The sequence below is a fragment of the Leptodactylus fuscus genome, chromosome 2 (genome assembly GCF_031893055.1).
Source record: "Leptodactylus fuscus isolate aLepFus1 chromosome 2, aLepFus1.hap2, whole genome shotgun sequence".
In the NCBI taxonomy this organism is placed as follows: Eukaryota; Metazoa; Chordata; class Amphibia; order Anura; family Leptodactylidae; genus Leptodactylus; species Leptodactylus fuscus.
In genome coordinates this window covers 259,814,689-259,836,265 of record NC_134266.1, presented here as the reverse complement: position 1 = coordinate 259,836,265, position 21,577 = coordinate 259,814,689, and the positions used below count along the sequence as shown (strand labels likewise).

The 21,577-nt window shown below is 44.2% G+C and overlaps 1 protein-coding gene across 2 annotated transcripts in view; it reads left to right on the top strand.

The window, feature by feature from the left end:
- The window catches only part of CNTN5 (contactin 5), a 1,103,706-nt gene that overhangs the window by 808,303 nt on the left and 273,826 nt on the right, over positions 1 to 21,577 (top strand). For both annotated transcript variants that reach the window (XM_075266105.1, XM_075266104.1), the window contains one exon: positions 9,075 to 9,177. In XM_075266105.1, coding sequence (XP_075122206.1) covers positions 9,075 to 9,177 — 103 coding nt within the window. The remainder of the gene's footprint in view (positions 1 to 9,074; positions 9,178 to 21,577) is intronic.

The window sequence follows — 21,577 nt, the reverse complement described above, 5'->3', positions numbered from 1 at the left end:
GATGAGCGAACAGTAAAATGTTCGATATTCGATATTCGATATTCGTTTCGAGTGGCCCCTCAATATTCTACTACTCAAATCGAATATCGAATCCTATTATAGTCTATGGGGGGAAAATGCTCGTTTCAGGGGTAGGCAACGTTCGATCAAATTGAACTTACCAAGTCCATGAGTGAGGGTCAGGCTGGATCCTCTGAGAAGTCTTCTCCGTGCAGCGTCCCCGCGGCATCTTCCGGCTCTGAATTCACTCTGCCAGGCATCGGGCCTGGGCAGAGCCGACTGCGCATGTCCGCACTACGAGCAGGCATGCGCAATCGGCTCTGCCCAGGCCCGATGCCTGGCAGAGTGAATGAAGAGCCGGAAGATGCCACGGGGAAGCTGCACGGAGAAGACTTCTAAAGGTAGGAGAAGAACCAGCGTTCATTGGCCAACTGTATAGAATTCGGCCAATCAATGCTGGATCTGCATCAAACTTTTCCATTCGAATAGCGAGTGGTACTCGATCGAGTACGAGTATTTCGAATACCGTAATATTCGATCGAATACTTACTCGATCGAATACTACTCGCTCATCTCTACCACTGAACTCTGCCCACTGTCAGAAGGGCGTTCCTTACAGCATAGCGTCATCACTTTAGGGAACGCTACCCCTCTCAGCAGTACTCGTCCATAGTCCTGTACTGTCAGAGGGGGTGTTTCTTACCGCCCAGCGATACTCTGTTAGGAACAACCTTCTGACAGTGGGCAGAGATTAGTTCTAAAACTAACAATAACTCCAGCCCCGGGGCACATAATGAGAATGCCAACTGGTGCTGAATTCAGCGCACCATTGGCATATGTTTAGATTTCAATATCCCAAATTTGTATATTACTACATTCCCTCTGCAGGCTGGCTGCCATATAGCGATCAGCCAATCACTGGCTCAAGTCTTTTTGAGACGATCCCTTTAATTGGAAATGCCTTTAATGCAAACGCCATATTGTATAAGCTCAAAGCTGCCTGATCATCCACACGGCCCCGTATCCAACTATGGGCACCCAATAACTGCCTTTTGTAAAGTATATTAGTAAGTTATTTTAGCCCATTAAAAAAAGTAACTGCGGATCCCCCATAAAGCCAAACTTTTAGTTCGGTCATAATGACCGCTCGTTTTTCCGCGCACTAAACCTGTATGGATTAAAGTAATGGCAATCCTTATATATGGTGTCCTTACTGCCGGATCATAACCTGTAACACACCTATGTTCCGAAGGGCACGGGCAGTAAAGTTTTACAACTCCAGTATTTAACTGAAAAAAAGAAGAATTATTAGAAGTTATAAATGTAGCTAAACTGTAGTAAAACATGATATGCATCTCTCTATGGCTTTCAAAACGGGCCAAACTACGCGTTTAACTCAAACCTGCGATAAACAAGGGCGCAACGAGGTGACTTTTATGGCCCCAATAACCTTAGGAATGACCAGTACAATTCATTTTAAGCAGCCTCTTTTATCATGGGGTCAATAAATAAGAACTATCAAGAACAAGACTGTTTTTCTTCCGATTTGTTCCTTTCAACCCGTTTATAGGTACACAATATGAAAAGCCGTGGAGGCCATGGTAAGGTTCAGTATATCTCCTGCACCATTATTGTCGCAACACTTGAAAAAAAAATATTACTGTAATGCAAAATCAGAAAAAAATGTATCCTTGAGAAGATCCAAACCACATTTTCCTGCACAGAAGTTCACATCTCTAGAAGACCACTTTTTTAATGAAATTTTGGGTGGTCGTCTCGAAGAGGCTTCACTGTATTTCTTTCCTAAATTTGTAGTAAACATGAATACACTGAAAACTCTTTGAGAAAAATGGTCTACTAAATGGGTGGTCATCACGAGAGGCGTAAAAAGCTTTGTCCCTAACCCCTCGTTCACATCTGCATTTGGCAATCTATTTGGGGAGCCCGCATGGGGACCCCCCAAATGGAATACCAAATGCATTGGCAAGCGGTGTGCAGTGAAAGCACATGGAACCTGTGATGGATCACGCCTCGCCGAGACCACTTTGGCGCAAAAAAATGCGATCACCTTCTTATCTATACCGTCCAATCTCACAGCCAGAGAGAGGACTGGGCCTTCTAAAGTTTTAAAGTTCTATTAACCCAAGATGGTCTATACTAGTCAGCCTGAATATATATATATAAAGATATACCCTGGCAGTTACAAGCTTATACGGTTACAGAATATATGTTACAGTGCAGTAAGATAAAAAAAATAAAAGATTTGAAACATGGATATAATACCAGATTTGATCTCCGGAATTCCACTCATGAAATCCAGGGCACATAGCTTTAGAGTCCTTTTAAGTAGTCCACAGATGGAAAGGGGTTGACGACCCCATTAACAGAATAGTCCAGAGTGCATGGTATTTCCATAGTCCAAGGGAGCAGTTTCCACAGCATCACAGCACCTGGTGACGCATGCCAGCAGACCAGGAAGAACCAACACAAAGAACACAGACCACCAGGGTCCTGGCATGGGTGACAATATATCTCCCGTCAGCCCTCTCCCACAATGAGGTCAGCAAGGTGGGCAACTCAGCCCCCTCACCTTATACCAGAATAACTATAAACGGCCATAACTCTTTGCCAGGTGAACCCACTGTTTGGCTAGGGGCATGATGGGGTTCCTCATGGAGTCCCCATCAGGTAGAGACCAAGGACAATTCCCCAATTCCCTATGAGTAACAAGTTCAGTGCTGGAACCCCTCCTAGGCTTCTGATCGGGTAGTGCTTGGCTTGAAACGTGCGGCCTGGTCCTGCGCACAAGAGGAAGTTATTGTCATGACTGTATCATATTTTCCTGTGACAATAACTTCATAAATCCCATAACTGATTGAAGTTTTTGTGGAGTCAGGAAGTCTGCTACAAGGTGTTAGGAGAGCTCTTAGAGCACTGAGCCAAGATGGCCCCCTGCTAGGGATAAGGGATGATCAAAGCCACTTCCAGGGAGTAATTAGGCTCAGGCATGTGAACACTATCTCTCACATCCTGCTAATCAGTGAGAGGGAGTCCATCTGAGGCAGAGGGCAATTACAGACCAGATACCAAGATATACAGTTATACTTCTCCGATCCTTACAGTGTAGAGAGTGAACCGATGGAACCTAAATCTCTGGGAATCAAATTTGTCTAGATGATAGAGAGACCTTCTTAAAAAATTGGAGTTATTTCACTGTATATAAAACATTGTAAAATATTTATTTGGGGAAAGTGACGTCTTTCATATAATTTCTGTAAAAGTACAGAACTTAATCACCAAAAAAAAAAAAAGTTTCAAATTCTAATAAAGGAGTAGGAAGAAAGGGGATGCTGCAGCACTCAGTGTCTGTGGTAGTCTTATGCTGCAAGGGGGGAGAGGGAGGTGGCGGTAACTTGAGATATTTGATTGCCTCAGTTAACACAGCTCAGCTCCACCAGGAATTACCCACCTACTATATATTTTTGCAAAGAAAAAAAAATAAAAATCAGTAAATACTAGACAAGGACTAGGAATGAAAAGGGATGCTGCAGCTGCATCACTCCCTCTGTATCTTTGGTAGATTCATGTTGAGAGGGGGAGACAATTGAAGTAAGTTGAGACAACTGATGGGCTCAGAAAGCACAGTTCAGCACTTACTTCCACCAGGAATAGCCCACCTTCTGTATGTTTTTGCATAAAAAAATTAGATACTGTAGAAGAAGTAGTAAGAAAGGGGATGCTGCTGCAACATCAATCTATTTGTGTTTATGGTAGACTCATGCTGTGAGAGGGGAGAGGGAGGTGGAGGTAAGTTGAGGCATTTGATTACCTCTTTAAATATAGCTCAGTTCCACCAGAAATTGCCCACCTACTGCATATTTTTGCAAAAAAGACAATTAGGAAGAAAGGGAATGCTACTGCAACATCAATCTCTCTGTGTCTGTGTTACGGTTCTGTGTATATATATATATAAATATATATATTTTTAAACTACAGAACCTCTTAGCTGCAAGACACTGCAGCGAGGTCCACTTGCCCAATGGTGGGCAGCTGTATGTCTGAACTCAATGTGAACTACTGCAAAGACATTGCAGCACGGTACTTAATCTGAATAGATGCAAAAATACTATGGCGCGGTACTTAATGTGAACTACTGCAAAGACACTACTGTGCGACACTCCATGTGAACATGGTGCAGCTAAAACCCTGCCAGTTTAGCTCACTGGCTAGGTGCACCAGTACAAGTGAAACACACATGGCTGCCAAGGGTTAACACTCACCCCCGGCCAGCAAACACACACACTTACCCCTGCGACAGCTAGGGGCCACCACGGAAGTTTAGAACATTCTCCTGCACACAGCTTGGCGTTACCAGGGGAGTTTGCATGGTCCTGCACACAGCTTGGAGTTACCAGGGGAGTTTGCATGGTCCTGCACACATCTTGGAGCCATCAAACACCCATGTTCCTGCACACAGCTAGGAGCCATACATGAAGTCAGACAGTACACATAGGCTATCTCAGAGACCATACCTGCTGCAGATCTACAAGCTGGAACAGCGTCTACCACTCCTAGCCCTGGTGTAGATCGAATGGTTCAGGGTTTACAGGTCCTACCTAACAGCACCCAGGAGAAGCAGAGGAACCCCACACAGAGGCCTAGTCTGAAACTGCCTGAGTACTGGAGCCTATCCCTGCAAACTACTGTCATTCACTTTGTGGACTTTGAGGAGATTTTAGTCAAAGTGTGAGCCCCCGGCAGGCGTCGGCTCACACTATTTAAAGGGAAGTCCCCGCCCAATAGGCTCATGCTCAGTAGGGGAGAAATGGCACTTAGCTTGTGAGCAGCTCCAATACGTCTGAGCATGCTCAGTCAGGTGAACGCCAGATGGTTATACTGATCCACAGGTGGCGCTGTGCGCTATGATAGCCACCTGCGGGATCCAATCCTAACAGTCTGTAGTAGACTGTGCTGTGAGAGGGGAGAGGGAGGAGGAGATGAGTTAAAACATCTGGCTCGAGTCTTGCTCAGTAAATAGAGCACAGCTCTAACCACCAAAAATAACCTGCACACAATATATTTTTACAAAAATAGTAGCAGAAGGAAGTGAAAAGAACCAAAATAAAATATACGTAAGTAAAAAACAAAAAACAGCACCGAGCTGCCAATAGTGAAGTACCGTATGGCACTATTCGAGAAATAAAGGTAAGAGAACTTCTCACCTTTTATGGTTGTGAATACAACCATTCAATGCGCCTTTGAACCACTTGATACACGGGGGGTTCCACCCCAGATGCTGAGCCCGCAGGATCCGTACCACCTTTGGTGTCAATAAATGATTGAAGGACCCGAGATATAAAAGGGATCACCGCGCTCAATTTAAACAATGGGTATTCTTTATTTTGGTAGACGTCACATAACGCGTTTCGGGCTTAAGCCCTTCTTCAACTGTATGAACTGTTGTACGTCAGCTGGATGCTTATAAAATATACGTCTGCAATTCTTCTTTTTCCCTGCGGTGGCAGTATAGGGAAACTGAACAGTTGCTGCCAGACCCTCCCACAGATGAGAGCTAATCACTGGGAATCTGAGTAGTGGAACACCATGTGATCAGGTTTTTGTCAAGGAACCTTTCAAAGACAGAAAGAAATGCCCAAAGAATAGCGCTCCTTTAACGTCCATTTCATTTTCAGTTGCCCTTGAAGAGAAAGTTCCAATAATGTGAAGACTAACAAGGGGCAAAAACCATTGTTAAAGCCTCTCTGATTGTGACCTACACATCCAATTATAGGGATCCGCATATAGAATTCAGCATTTCCTATTCCACGCCGTACCAGATATGTTCCGTAATGATCCAGCGTTGTACTTTTTTTTTTTTTCATCTATAATGACCCCCTTTAATTTAAACAAATGTAACATTCCCCCAAATGAAAAAAGTAGTGACATTTCTCATGGACATTTGCGCAATGACTATCAAAGGGTACATTTGTTACAAAAGGCAGAGATTAATAAGGCTGCGAGCGGTGGAAAGATTCTGTTTGGAAAACAAATCTAGGAGAGTAAGATAAATTCGCCATGTCGAAAAGTCTACGGGGACAAAACAAGTTGTAGATGTGATAATCTATTTAAACTGTGAAATGCTCAAGACACAGAAGAACGAACAATGAATGCACAGCAGAATCTCCGGGAAAGGCGAAGAACAAGGGAAAAAATGCAAAGGATGTGAAGTCAATGGAAAAATAGACATTTGACCGTTGCCTGCAGGCTCAGAAAGTCGAGCTTGAGAACATTTCCCTTCCTCTATTCATCTTGATCTAGCGTTCTTTGATGATATGAGTAAACCGCAGCTGATGATGTGGTACCAGGTGTTGTACCCATGCCGAGTAAGGGTCCTTCTAGGCCAGGGACACACAGGGCATACGCTCAGCAGCAAATCGTTGGCAGATACCCCGCCGCGATGTACAGTACCCGATGTAGTGGAGAAGATTGAAACAAATCCCATCTACGCAATTCAGAAATACCCCCAGAGCAAAGTGCCTTGTACTGTGAGCTTTGAACCCGCTGCAGAACAATTATTGCTGCAGGTTAACCAATGTTTGCAACCTTTCAAAGCTTTTGTTTGCCGCTGCCGGGTCCACTGCTGGACGCCTTACACAGGTAGATTTCCTTCAGTAATGAGTGTCAAGCGATGCTATAAAAAATCGATCAGATCTTATTAACCCCTTGCCAATATCCACCAAATATGGATACAGATGTCAATGCATTACATAAAGCCCCCACTCAAGAGTTCAGTGGGTGCCATAGCTGTGGGGTCTCCAATGGTAAAGCCTAACTGTGGGTGAAATGTGACTAATGCCTCTTGCACATTACCATCTGTGTGCCGCCTGTGCACCGGTGGTGCTTCTGCAGCCCCATTCATTCAGTTAATTCAATAAATGGGGGCCATGAAACTAGACTGGAATAGGACCTGTCCTGAGTTTTGCAGCCTGGACTTTTGTCCCATGCATGAATCCGTTTAATACAAGGTCATGTGCGTGGGCCGACAGAAATTAATAGGAAAAAAAACAGATAGTACACTGAACTAGTACACGATCATGTGCAAGGGGCCTAAGGCATTTGACCACAGTTGCGCCACTATCTTATTCCAGATTGCAATCCCTCAGATGCATGGCACCAATCTGTCTATGTAATAGCTGGGCATCTGTCCAAGACTCCCAGGACTGTCATCACTTTACTTTTAGGCAGCTCGTAATAAAAGTGAATGGGCTTTACAATATATTGCAATACAGTTTTATTGCAGTATATTGTACGAGTGATCAAAACCCCCAAGTTTTCAAATAAAATTTTTTCAAATACAACACCTGAAACCGCTCTTCTTTCCCTCAATCAGAAACAAAAATAAAGTCAAGCAAAAAACATATTAGGCATCTCCGCCTCCAAAAGTGGCCAAACTGTAACCATATAAAAGGATTTATCCCATAGTGTGAACGTTATAGTGAGAAAAAAATCTAAATCAGAGCTTCTTTTTGCATTTACTTTCTAAAGCAATGCATGTCATATATTGAAATGAATGTTTTTGTAGCTACATATAAGGAACTCCGCACTCAGAATGTACTGATGGTGTAATATGGTTGGTCAATCTGTCACTGGGTATAGACATAAACTATATTGGGCTTTATCCAGGACTTTTTAATTGATGACCTATCCTTAGATGGGGATCCGACACCCAAAACCCCAGCAGATCAGCTGTTAAAAGGGGCAGTGGAACATTCACTCAAGTGCATGGGCTAAGCTGTCTTATCAATCATAACCGCTCTATAATGTACTGAGTTGTGCTTGGTAAGTACCAAAGAGACTGCAGTGCTCACCCAAAGGCTGCAGCCTCTCCAAACAGCTGATTGGCCAGGGGCTTGCATATTGGACCCCTGCTGATCTAAGGTTAAGTCATCAGTTATTTAGCCTGGAATCCCCCAGGACTTTAATTTTGATCGTAGTCATACGGTCCGGGTCGTCAACAAAAGGGAAATGCAGTACAGTGGGAAATGCAAAGGGAACGTCAGGCAGGCCAAGTCTGTAACATGAGGGATAGCGTAATGAAAAATGGTGTTCAGGAAGAAGTCTAGAGACAAGCTGGGGTCATAAACAGGAGCAAGGCACAGTACAAAATCAGGAGGCGAAGGAAAGGTCAGAGGTCAGGCAAGGGGTCAGAATATAGGCAATTAGATACAAGAAAACACTTACTACCAGGATGAGAAGTACAACTGAATAGAGCCAGAACCCTCTTTAAATAGATTCTGGCCCGCCACTAGGCTGAAACCGTAAGTCCCTGTCTGGCTCTGGAGGAGACCGGCAACCCCCTCAAATCTTCATGGTGGTTCCGGCTTGCCTCCTGAGCCCCGTAAACAGGGAATTGGATGCACAGTGAGGAGAAGGCTAGCAGCCTCCACGGAGCACTGTGAAGGCTCCAGTCCTCCCCGTAACAGCTTCATCCTATTCAAACAACTGTTTGGTGTAGGCGCTGGATGTCAGACCCCTTCCATTCAGGAACTTGAGGGGGTGTAGAGGGTGCACTCACAGCGGGGCCCAGGAGCCTTAGGGGGCCCATAAGCATTGGCATCAGTATTGAGATGGCAGCTTCCATCTGGCCCATAAGCCAAGGAGACCCAGAGATTACCCAAACCACACTAAGGTGTATTAAACTCCCCAACACCCATAACCATCACTATCAAGAATTTGCTACAGAGATGAGGAAGGGGGCCCCGGACAAAAGATTGCACCGGGGCCCACAAGACTTTAGTTACACCATCTCTTCCAATCTGACATTGATAACCTGATCATCAATATAGTATTGGAATCTTCTTTAAATGCACTTCCGGTGCACAAATGCAACATCTCTATCACAAATCCAACACTGCTGCTTCCGAATATTATTTTGGAAGCCGTGCACCCGCACCATCAGCCTTATCCCTCTCTGCCTCCAGTCACTTTTATGGTACTGATTCAAGCAGTAAAAGTTCCAAGCATGTAAAGAAGTAATACTAATTTTATATCTAAGCCTACTTTTTATTTCCCAGGTGTGATGGGAGAATATGAACCGAAAATTGAGGTCCACTTTCCTTACACTTTTACTGCAGCTAAGGGAACGACTGTTAGAATGGAGTGCTTCGCACTTGGCAAGTAAGTACACATTTCCTTAAATGAGTTGCAATTGTTTATTAGTATGTGTTAGATTTAATTTGGGTTTGGTCATCTAGCGGTAATCTTTATTTATTTCTGGATTTTTGGCAGCGCTCCTGGGTACAGTGAACTGACAACGCGTTCCGCGCGCTAAGTGTTATCGCCCTTATGACTCACGCCTTTTATTTACATGCCTTTACTTTCAGAAACATTCATTATCTGTTCTGTAAATGTACAAAGCAGTTTATGCCGCTCTTTGTCAACATTACGGATTGTTATATCGCCTCCTTCAGTACTGCTCCACAGTAAACTGGGTATAAAAGAAGATTCATGGCTGGTAGATATGTATTTCTATCGGGAAAAACTAGCAGGGCTTTTACGACTTGATGGACTGTTTGTCTTGATGCCATTTGAGATAACTCGGTAACATTTAAAGGGGAGTTCTGTCTTAAAGGGAACCTGTCAGGCTTATTTGGGTTATAGAAAGGCTAAAATTATGGATGACCTATCCTAAGAATAGGTCACACATATCAGATTAGTGGGGTATGGCATCTGACAACCCCACCAATAAGGTGGTCTACACAGAGAATAGAACAGCAAGCAGACAGCTCCATTCTCTGCGTAGTGGCCAGACTAGGTACTGCTGAAGACCTCCATTCTCTGCATAGTGGCCAGAGTAGGTACTGCTGAAGAGCTCCATTCTCTGCGTAGTGGCCAACTGACAACCCCAACAATAAGCTGGTCTACACAGAGAATAGAACAGCAAGCAGACAGCGCCATTCTCTGCGTAGTGGCCAGACTAGGTACTGCTGAAGAGCTCCATTCTCTGCGTAGTGGCCAGACTAGGTACTGCTTATCAGCTCCATTCTTTGCATAGTGGCCAGACTAGGTATTGCAGATAAGCTCCATTCTCTGCATAGTGGCCAGAGTAGGTACTGCTGAAGAGCTCCATTCTCTGCGTAGTGGCCAGACTAGGTATTGCTGATCAGCTCCATTCTCTGCATAGTGGCCAGAGTAGGTACTGCTGAAGAGCTCCATTCTCTGCGTAGTGGCCAGACTAGGTATTGCCGATCAGCTCCATTCTCTGCGTAGCGGCCAGACTAGGTATTGCTGATCAGCTCCATTCTCTGCGTAGTGGCCAGACTAGGTACTGCTGTTCAGCTCCCATTAATCTAAATGGGACCTAAGCTGTAGTGACTATAAGAAGAACAGAGCTTTCTGCTTCCCGCTCAGAGACCAGCTGGTTGATGGGGGTGCCAGGTGGCGGACTCCCATGGATCTGATATTAGTGACCTTATCTTTAGGATAAGCAATTGATATTTTTAGTCTCAAAAACCCCTTTAAACCACCTACAGGGCCTGTTAGATTTCTCCTTTAGTGTTTAAGATAACTCCGATCTTAACGTTGTCCATGGTTGCCATGAGAAAAGAACTGTATACTTAACTGGCTCCTGGTACAGTTGTTCACCGAAACCAATGCAGTGCATCTTAGCTCAATGCGCATGCGCTGACCTCGGACACATGAATAAAGAAGCTAAGGTGACTTAAGTGCAGGTAGCAGAAGCACCAGAGAAGAGTCAGATGAGGCTCATTGGACTCTCACAGCCATGGAAAGCATTAAGATACTATTAGGGGACATTAAGCCACCGGTCCACAAGGACCTGTGGGTAATTTAGTGTTCCATATAGGCCTGACAGGTCTTATACACCAAGTTGTAAGCAATTGGTCATGAAGAGGTTGGACTCACGATGTGGAGCCCGAGGGGGGGACCAAAGGACACAAAGAAGACACGCCTATTATAAATGATTCATGGCGATATAAGTGGAGGCTGTTGCAGATTTTACATTGAGGCCCAGGAGTCCAAAGTTGTTTTTTTATGTTAGGATATTTTATAGGCTCACAGTTTTATGAATCCAAAATACATGGAAGTCAATAGGGCCATACTATATATGCTTCCAGTTTCAAAGAAAGGATGACAGAGGGAATTTTTCTGTTGTTTTTGCATAAATGCATAATATACAGATATATTTGCTTAGAAGCATTAGCCATTAGAGATGAGCGAATACTATTTGAAACAGCAGTTTCGAATAGCATGCTCCCATAGGAATGAATGGACGCAGCCGGCGCGCAGGAAGTTAAGCGTTCGTTTCGAATAGTATTCGCTCATCTCTATTAGCCATGTAATGTGGTACCATATAACAACACTCTTAATGAAGACATGGCGCTTCATCTGGATGTACAGAATCTGCTGTGTATATGAGCCCTAAGCTAGTTTTTTGACCTGTAGCATTAGCTTTTCCTACCATTTTGCAGGTGCAGTATGTGTAACCTCTTCACCTAGCTGGTTATCCTGCTGAATTTGTTGACTCAACATACTGCTTATGGGTTTGACAATTCTCTCTGCTCTGCCTCTACCTTATCTCAGTATTATAAATAACAGCACAGCACAGACACAGACACAGCACAGACATTTTCCATGGTATATCAGCATGGGTAGGTGGGGAGCACCCAAGTTATCAGGAAGGGCAGATCACGTGTTGATGTACTTTGTCAGAGTAAAAGCGGGGAGGAAAACACACACAGACAGTTTGAAGGAAGGGGAATCACAGGTTGTATAAGAATGTAGAAAGAGGACAATATATACTGCAGACATTACAGGGAAATAACCAACTCCTCACCTACTCTCATAGGCAGGGGTGAACCTGCCTTTTTCGCCGCCCAAGGCGAAGGGAGGAGGGGGCAGAGCGGAGGGGGTGGGGCGGGGCGAAGGGGAGGGGTGGAGCGAACGGGGCGTGGCAGAGCGGCGTTAGCAGGCAGAGAGCAGGCACGGAGAGGACCTGCTCTCTGCCTGAGCGTGAGGGGAGGCCGCTGGATCAGCGCTGCGTCCACAGGGCCTCCCCAATCCACCGCTCAGTGACGCTAAGCCAGTCCAGGACAACTTGTCCTGGACTGGCTTAGGTAAGCAAAAATGCCACCCTCCCTGGGGTCCTGGCATAGCGCCGCCTGAAGTGGTCGCTTCAGGACGCCTCATGGGAGGTGCGGCGCTGCTCATAGGCTGTGAAAGCAGCACCCTGGACATACATAATCATATTGGCTTGTGTTACTGGGAAGAACATATCCACTTATGAAAAGTAGCAGCTCCTCGCAGCACACCTTCCTAGATATTTGGTGCTATCAGTTATTTGCAAATTTCTACTCACTCCATGATACTGTTGGAGTCTTCAATGGACTCAGATTATGGACCTCAACATGACAGAGTACCAAAGGTCCATTAGTCACAGCCCCATTTACTTTGTAACCAATCACTAGGGTTGAGCCCAAGGAACCGTAACCCAACACTGGTACGCCATATTAAATTTAGAATTTAATATTTCATATACGAGATTATATTGGTGCTTTATTGTAACAATTACTTCCATTGAATCAAACATTCTCTAAGTGGCTCATTTATAATGTACAGGCCCATAGACCTGGGCGGTCGTCACAATCACGCCTGTAGTTAATTTCTTGCATTAATATGAGATGGGAAGTCATGTTAAACCTCTTTAACTAATGTAGCAGCCTATGTAAGAAGAATAAAACGCAGAATATATGTCCGACTTTCTGAAGGCTCCTACAAATTCTAGGCATTGGCTAATAATTATTTTATAATACGGCGAGTCTCTGGAGCCGAGAGTGAAAATATAGCTTCAGACATGAGCACGGTCCTGATCACACAGTACATTTCGCTCTATTTGATTCCACGGAAATAGAGCAACGCTTCAACCACCTTCCCTCCTGCATTGAGGTGTTAATAAATGATAACATATCTCTGTCTAGATAGTTGGCACCTTGTTCTCTTCTGTAATTGACACCTTTCTACTCAAGAAATTATTTATCACCATAGTTTGCAAATTCATTTGATATAAATTAGCCTTTTCGGTTATGCACAAAACAATTGACCTCTAGAGATATTACAGATGGATTTGAGTGGTTGTTGGGGCAGATTGGCAATTCCCACAGTGGTACTGCTCATTCTAAAAATATTCCTTCATCGCAACCTTCTATAAATCTCCACTAATGAACAGGCAATTACTTCCTTCTATTGTACGATCCAGGTTGAAGGTATGAAAAAGTTTTAGAGCGAATGATAAAATCAATTTATTTTAGTCTATTAGACGGAAGGGCCTCCGTGATCAAAGGACTCTATACATTTTTGCAATATGTTCCTCTCCGTGGGGTGTTAAGAAGAGAGAATGAAACGGAAGAAATTAATTTCTCTACAGGGCCGTCCTCTCTCAAATTTGTAATCTCTTGAGCATGGTGGCAATGACGCCACCCAATAAACATGTGTCCAAATTGGAAGCTTGACTGCAAATGATGATACCCAACAAACATATGTCCAAATTGAAAGCTTGGCCAGAAATGACACCACCCAAAAGACATATGTCCAAATTGAAAGCTTGGCCAGAAATGATGATACCCAACAAACATATGTCCAAATTGGAAGCTTGGCCAGAAATCATGATACCCAACAAACATATGTCCAAATTGGAAGCTTGGCCAGAAATCATGATACCCAACAAACATATGTCCAAAGTGAAAGCTTGGCCGGAAATCACAATACTCAACAAACATATGTCTAAATTGGAAACTTGGCCAAAAGTCGACCCACCACTGCCTCTACGGTCAATTATTTGGTCTGGGTCATCCTAAAGCTTCTGCTACCCAAACGTAACAATTCTATTTCAAAACTTTGCTGTCATTGGGTACTCTTTGTATACTTTTTTGGCTATCCCTTATAGTCCTTTGTGGCCTACAGGTACAAACTGATAACTTTTCTCCTTGGCTCAACTGACTTTCGATCAACTTAATTACCATACCTACTCAATTTTCAGTGCCGAGCTGCTCCTCCGCACCCTGAAAGCTGCAAAATCCCTTATTTCCCTCTTCTGGAAGAAAAAAAAAAAGCTTTCCTCTCTCTACTACGGGCAAATATCCCCTCGTTAGAGATGTATGTTCTAAGGAGTATTTGATGGCCTCGATTTGCAATTCTGTGGACATTTTCCAATCCACCTTTGCCATTACCTCACACCTCTAATAGGACCATTTCCCCCATCCCCTCCTCTCTCCTTCCATCCTTTTGTGACTGTACTATGTTTGCCTTAGTTCCCCTTCTCATTTCCTTTCCGTTTACCTCCTTCCTTTAGGATTTGTACCATTTCAGATTCCAAAAACATTGGAAAGTTTACTATATCTTTTTAGAATTTTACCAAAATTTTATGAAACAAAAAATTCTAAATATATTAAAGTCATGAAAATGAGAAAGGTGTTTTAGGACCTCTTTTTATGAGTTAGGAGAGTTACGACTCATTCACATGGCTGAGGTTCAACCCTGAATTTGGTTCGTGTTTTGGCTGGATTTAAGATGATATCTGTACCAGAGTCGTCGGAGACTCCAATGGAGAAACCGACAGAAATTGGCAAAGAGAAACGTTCTGGTGGACTCAAATGCTTTCAGTATGCAAACAGTAGACACCCGCGTGAATACCCAATGGACCCCATTACTTATTTACAGTCCGACTCTCTGTTGTTTGGGCCCCCAGTAGAGACTCATGTGAATGTTGGGATAGGAGTGTGGTGGTGTGAAGTAGCTTGTGAACGTTGTTGCAATGGAATCTCTGGTTTCCTGTATATACTATATTTTTATACATTAGATCCCTTATTAGATACAACGGGGCCAAGGACTATATGGGCATCTTCACCTCATTACAATGTACATATCTTTAACCTATGTGAGTCATTACACTAGCTTGACCTCTCGATTCATAAATGTCTATTTTTGCGGTTTATTACAAACAAACAAAAAAAGAAGAGTCCTTAAAACATTGTGGCTGGATGAGTTGCTATCACTGAGGATGGGAATAATTAGAGATCAGAAGTTTAGCATTGCTTTGAGGAGGCGATTACTAAATGGTAGGAAAGGTTAATTAGGAATTTAGAAAAGCAGCTAATGGAGGGAATATTAGAGACTCGGGAGGAAGTATCATGAATACTGACAGAGACAAGGAAGGGACCTGCTCTATTAATCTTGGCAGCTGAAGGAACGTACGCTAGAGAGAAGCTGGTGCATTTTAAATAATGTGTTTCGGCCGGCACCAAGATTTGTGTTGTGCCTATAAAAGAAGAGGGAATATGGAGCTCAAGGAAAAGGAGCCTTCGTATTTGGAGGTGAAAAAGTTTTTGAAAATATTTTTTTTTCAGATAAGTACATAAGGAACCATAAAAGATCATAAAGAGGTCTATTCACACATACAAGATAACAGTTTTTCAGACATACCAGCAATATCAAGTTGCACTTGAGCAAAGCCATAACTGGAAGCCCAGTACAATATCTGTAATTTGGCCCTTACCTTCCAAGTACAATCTAGAATACCTGTGGCAGAGGAACCTTTGGGGCACCCTCAAAGTTCCAACTGATACCTCTACACCTCCATCTGCATCCCCTATAGCTACACCCCAGAAACAGATGACTGGATACCAATCGTGGTCATATCGCTTGTTACTCGCCTTTCAATGGCCTACAGTAAATGGGTTTTCCCACCAATAACAGAACTGGTGATAAATCTCTGATTACCACTGGGATCCCCAAAGTCTCTAAGTGCCCCATGGGAATGGAGTGGTGGACAAAACCTCTCCAAATGTCCAATTGTGGTATATGGATGTCATCGAGGGGCTTACCCAACTCTTGACCATATTCTATGAGCCAGAGTGGAGAGGCATTCCAAGAAATTTCAAGGTTCCTTGAGAGATTACAGTTGACCCCTGGGATCCCAGAAATAAGACAATCAGTTGTCAACTTGTTTACTGTAATCTTTGTAACAAAAAGGCATTGTTCCAAGCTGATAACTCATAGCAGTATCTGAATTTAGGATTTTTCTGGTCGTGTTGTGATGTCCTACTTCACCTTAGCATTATTGGTGACCATGCGATCCAGTCTTGGAATGGTTAGTCATGGTTTCTCATAATTATTCTGAGCAGTACTTGGGATACACACCAAGTACACAAGATTTTTTTTTATTGTACAGTATATAATGGGGAGGTGGTGGGAGTTACACATTAGATCTCTGCATATTGTAGTCAGCAAGACCTAAAAAATGAGTCAGTCCGTTACAAAGTATATGTTAAAGTGATGCCTATTAATGCAAATAAGCTCACCTCCAGAACGCGAAAAAGTATCCAGTGTCACCTTCACATACATATTATAGTTGATGTGCTTGGTATTGAAGCTCAGCCCCATTCATTTGAGGCAAAGACACTGCTATACCATGTGCCTTGTAAACGTGATGTCAATGACACATGGAAGAGGTGAATGCCATAGCCTACTCAAACAGCTGATTGCCTAATGTCCGATGTGTCAGACCCAAAGGAAAAACCCTTTAAGGCTAAGGCCCTACATTGGTAAATGCAGCTTTATTTGTTGTAGATTTTTGCTGCATTTTTTTGAGCCAAAGCCAGGAGTGGCTTGAGCAGAAGGGAGAAGTATAAGAGATTCCTATATAATTTGCATTCCTTTTGTATCCATACTTGACTTTGGCTCAAAAAAACGCAACAAAATGTGTAACAAAAAAAGCTGCAACTTTGGGCCTTAGCCCTAGGCTGAGTCTCTGCGTTGTGGAAATGCAGCTTCATTTGTTGCAGATTTTGCTGCTTTTTTTTTTTTTTTTTCTGAGCCAAAGCCAAGAATGGCTACATAAGGAATATATAGAAAGTTCTTATACTTCTCCCTTCTGCTCAATCCACTCCTGACTTTGGCTCAAAACACTGCAGCAAAATCTAGAACAAAACAAGCTGCGTTTCGGCAACGTGGGGCCTCCCCCTTAAGGGGAAAAAAAAATTGAACATTTAGTGTAGAATGCTCTAAAATAATAACTGAAGTAGACCTTGGTGATCGCCCACCACTCCCGAACCCTTGCCGTTCTCAAGCCTAACCTCCAGAAACAGACAATCACTTGCGCTAGGTTTCCACTTGCGTTGGGGCCTCCGTTCTTTGAGTCCACTTGGGGACCTGAAAAAATCAGAAACCCAATCCACTTAAAAAGCAGTTACCCACAGAAACCTGTAGACCCCATAGACTGTAATGGGGTACACCTGGTTTCCTCCCGGTTTGTGCCCAAAAATGCAGACAGAAAGTCCTGCTTGTATTTTCCAAGTGGAATGGGGGGCGGAATCGCTAAACGGTCACCAAATGCAGTTGTGACTAGAGATGAACGAACAGTAAAATGTTCGATATTCGTTTCGAGTAGCCCCTCAATATTCGACTACTCTAATCGAATATCAAACCCTATTATAGTCTATTGGGGAAAAATGCTCGTTTCAGGGGTAGGCAACGTTCGATCAAATTATACTTACCAAGTCCACGAGTGAGGGTCGGGCTGGATCCTCCGAGAAGTCTTCTCCTTGCAGCGTCCCCGCGGCGTCTTCCGGCTCTGAATTCACTCTGCCAGGCATCGGGCCTGGGAAGAGCCGACTGCGCATGTCCGCACTACAAGCAGATGCCTGGCAGAGTGAATGAAGAGCCGGAAGACACCGCGGGGAAGCTGCACAGAGAAGACTTCTAAAGGTAGGAGAAGAACCAGCATTGATTGGCCGACTGTATAGCATTCTGCCAATCAATGCTGGTTCTGCATCTAACTTTTCCATTCGAATAGCGAGTGGTACTCGATCGAGTACGAGTATTTTGAATACCGTAGTATTCTATCGAATACCTACTCGATCGAGTACTACTTGCTCATCTCTAGTTGTGACCCCAGCCTTACGGCAGTGGTGACCTCAGGGGTGTTTTTAGGCCACTGCCTGGGATTGGCTACAATGTTCATCCATTCATCTTGGGACCTCATCGTTGTTGACCACATTATAGGGACTGGAATGGGGAATCACCTAAATGTTTGTGGCAGGGAATCGGTAAAGTGATTATTTTTTAAAAAAAATATATTATAAGTGGGTTTTTTTTACGTAGCTGGACAATCCCTTTAAAAAACCTTGAAATCTAAATATCAAGTTTCTTGCTTTCTGTATCCGCCACCGGGGTATTTAGCTATAGAATGTGTGTATTCCGAAATGTCACCTTTTAAAAACGAATACTTATTTCAGATCTTATGTTGTTAAACATAGAATAACAAATCGACGGCGTAACAACTGAACAAATCTATACCTAGAGGGATTTTTAGAATGAGATACGGGATGTGACATTAAGAGAAAGCACTCACACTGTTCTCCCTTTATTATATGCTAGTTTCCACCTTCGGTAGCGCTAATAACAGCCTGAGCCACAGACATTATTATCATTTCCTCCTGCTTTTATACATAGCCAGCAACAAAAGATGTTTCCCGTTAAGCAATTAAAGGTTATCTTACTCAATTCCATCAACTAACAACATGACGTTATTTTGGTGAACGTGTAACAAGTTCTTATCTGCGTCCCCCAGCCATTAGCCGCAAATCACATCGGGGAATTTATTTCTACTTCTGACCAATTGTCACTTCCATTTACAATGACATTTTACGCTTTCTCTAATTTATAGGCTTTGAGAAGAAACAATTATGGAATTTTTTCATACATTGTTACCAGGCAGTAAAGTTTGTTTTCTCTTCGTAATGTGACACTATGAACCAAACATTAAGATTCATTCTTAAAGGGGTTGAACCAAGATTTAAAGTTATTCTGCTATTGATAGGATAGGGGAGGATTGGTGGGAGTCTGAACACAGTGGGGGGACTGGTTTAGTTTTCCTATCCTAATGAAGCGACAGGTCGGATATGAGCCCTGCCCCTCCATTCATTCACCATGGGATCAATGGCATGACATGCCCCCCTCCAACCGACAAAGAAGACCCTGACCAATCCCCCCCCCCCGCATTCCTGCACGCACTATTATGTCCCATAGTGGCCCCTGCACACAGTATTATACCCCATAGTGGCTCCTGCACACAGTATTATCCCCAATAGTGGCTACTGTACACAGTATTATTCCCCATAGTGGCCCCTGCACACAGTATTATACCCCATAGTGGTCCCTTCACCCAGAAATATGCCCCATTGTTGCCCCTTCACCCAGTATTATGCCCCATTGTTGCCCCTTCACCCAGTATTACGCCTCATATAGGACACCCATGAACAATTATTATACTCTGGGGTCTTTTCAGATCTCAGAGTTTAATAATCGGAGACCCAGGAGGGATACAAACATAAAAAACAGTGTTACTTACCTATCCCTGGCTCCGTTGTAGTCCTCACTGATGGTGGCCATCTTCAATGACGTCCGGAACATCACATGACCTGGGGGGCCTGCCTCACAACACAAAAGACGCAGGCTCTGATCATGTGACCTCACCCAAAAAGACCCAAAGCCTGTCTGGAGCCCGGAGAGACAGCGCCGCACCTCCCATGAGGCGACCTGAAGCGAACGCTTCAGGCGGCGCTATGCCAGGGCCCCTGGGAGGGCGGCCTTTTTGCTTACCTAAGCCAGTCCAGGACAAGCTGTCCTGGACTGGCTTAGCGTCACTGAGCGGTGGATTGGGGAGGCCCTGTGGATGCAGCACTGCTCCAGCGGCCTCCCCTCATGCTCAGGCAGAGAGCAGGTCTTCTCCCTGCCTGCTCTCTGCGTGCTAACGCTGCTCCGCCATGCCGCCACAGCGGCTTTCTGTCGTCCTCCTCGGGTGGCGAAATAGGTAGGTTTACCCCTGCGGAGAGAGGTAACACTGGTTTTTTTTTATGTTACCTTACCTATCTTGGGCATCCGATCATTAACTCAAACCTTTTTTATTCACCTGGTGTTTCTGATACCACCAGGTTTTAATACTGGAGGGGCGCTCCCAACTTTTAGTAGCTGAGACCTTCTCCTCACTGACACACTCTAAGAAATACAAAGCAATACAGTGGGATGAGCACTGATCTCCCCAATTTACCAACTCCTTTTTACCCCAATCAAAAATTGGGTTATGGAGATTCAGCCAGGGGAACCCCAAAATAACATCAGCAGACAGATGCTCCATAACAAAAAGGCTTATGACCTCCGAATGTGTCAAACCAACTTGCTATGTGATTAAGGGGGTCTTATATTGAACCTTACCCCTGGCCAGTGGGGCAAAATCCGCTCCAGTAACAGACAGAGAAGTGTCAAGTGGCAAAAGCTCAATGCCCAAAGATGAAACAAAGGAATATTTAATAAAATTTGCTGCAGACCTAAAGTCCACTAGGGCCTGTCCAGAAACAGACCTGTCCCCAGAGGACAGAGACACAGATAACATCATCTTATTTCCACCAAATACCTGGTTGCCTGAGTGGTTCTTCTGATTACCACTCAGGCACTGAAGTTTTTTTTGCTGGATTGCAGGGACTGATTGAGCAGTCTCGGATGACATGACCAGAGGAACCACAGTACAGGCACAGGTTATTCCTGAGACAATGCTCTCGTCGTGTCTTGGCGTCCACAGCTCCCAGTTGCATGGGTTCCTCACCAGGAGTGAGGGGAGGAAAAGTGAGCCTTTAAGGAGAGAGAGAGGAAGAGACAGAAAACTTGGAGGAAACAGGCCCTACTCTCTCTTTTAAATTTTCCCAAATCCTACAGTCAATTCAGACCGCCAAAGTCATGGCCTTCTCAAGAGTAGGGGGATCTGGGTGACCAACCCAGAGCTCCTTAACACGATCACATAGCCCTTGTTTAAAGTGAGCCTTTAGCGCTGACTCACACCAACCTGCGGTTATACTGCACTTACGGAACTCTGCGCAATACTCCTCTGCAGAGCGTTTGCCCTGCCGCATGGTGAGGAGTTGAGATTCCGCAAGTGCAATGCGGTCTGGCTCAGCATAAATAGAGCCCAGGGACTTAATTTTTTTTTTCCAAATTAGACCGCTCATCAACCTCAGGAGGGAGTTTGAGGGCCCAAGTTTGAGGATCCCCCTGTAGAAGAGATATAACCACTCTCACCATTTGGGCCTGAGTCATATGTGGATTAATACAAAAATACAGGCAACAGGACTCCCGGAAGGTCTCAAAATTTTCACGGCCCCTGAGAAATGATCTGGGAGTAACATCTTGACCTTATAAGTTGAAGAAACAGCTGGGGATGATGCAGCAGCCTCAGTAAGGGTCTGAACCTGTTTAGCTAGCTCAGCTACCAGGCCTGTCAATCCCTCCATCTTGGCTGCAAGGCCCTAAATAGGATCCATGCTATCTGGAGCAAAGCAATGGCAGAAGGTTATTTGGCTTTGCTATTCTGTTAGGGAAGTGCAGACAGCAGTTCCCCAGTGCTGTAGATGAACCCTGGAGGAAGGGGCACCAGAGACAATGAGCCCTAAGCTGAAGCCCCCACTGTCCCTTCCTGCTTGCCTAGTCCTATCCTATGTAATAGGCAGCAACT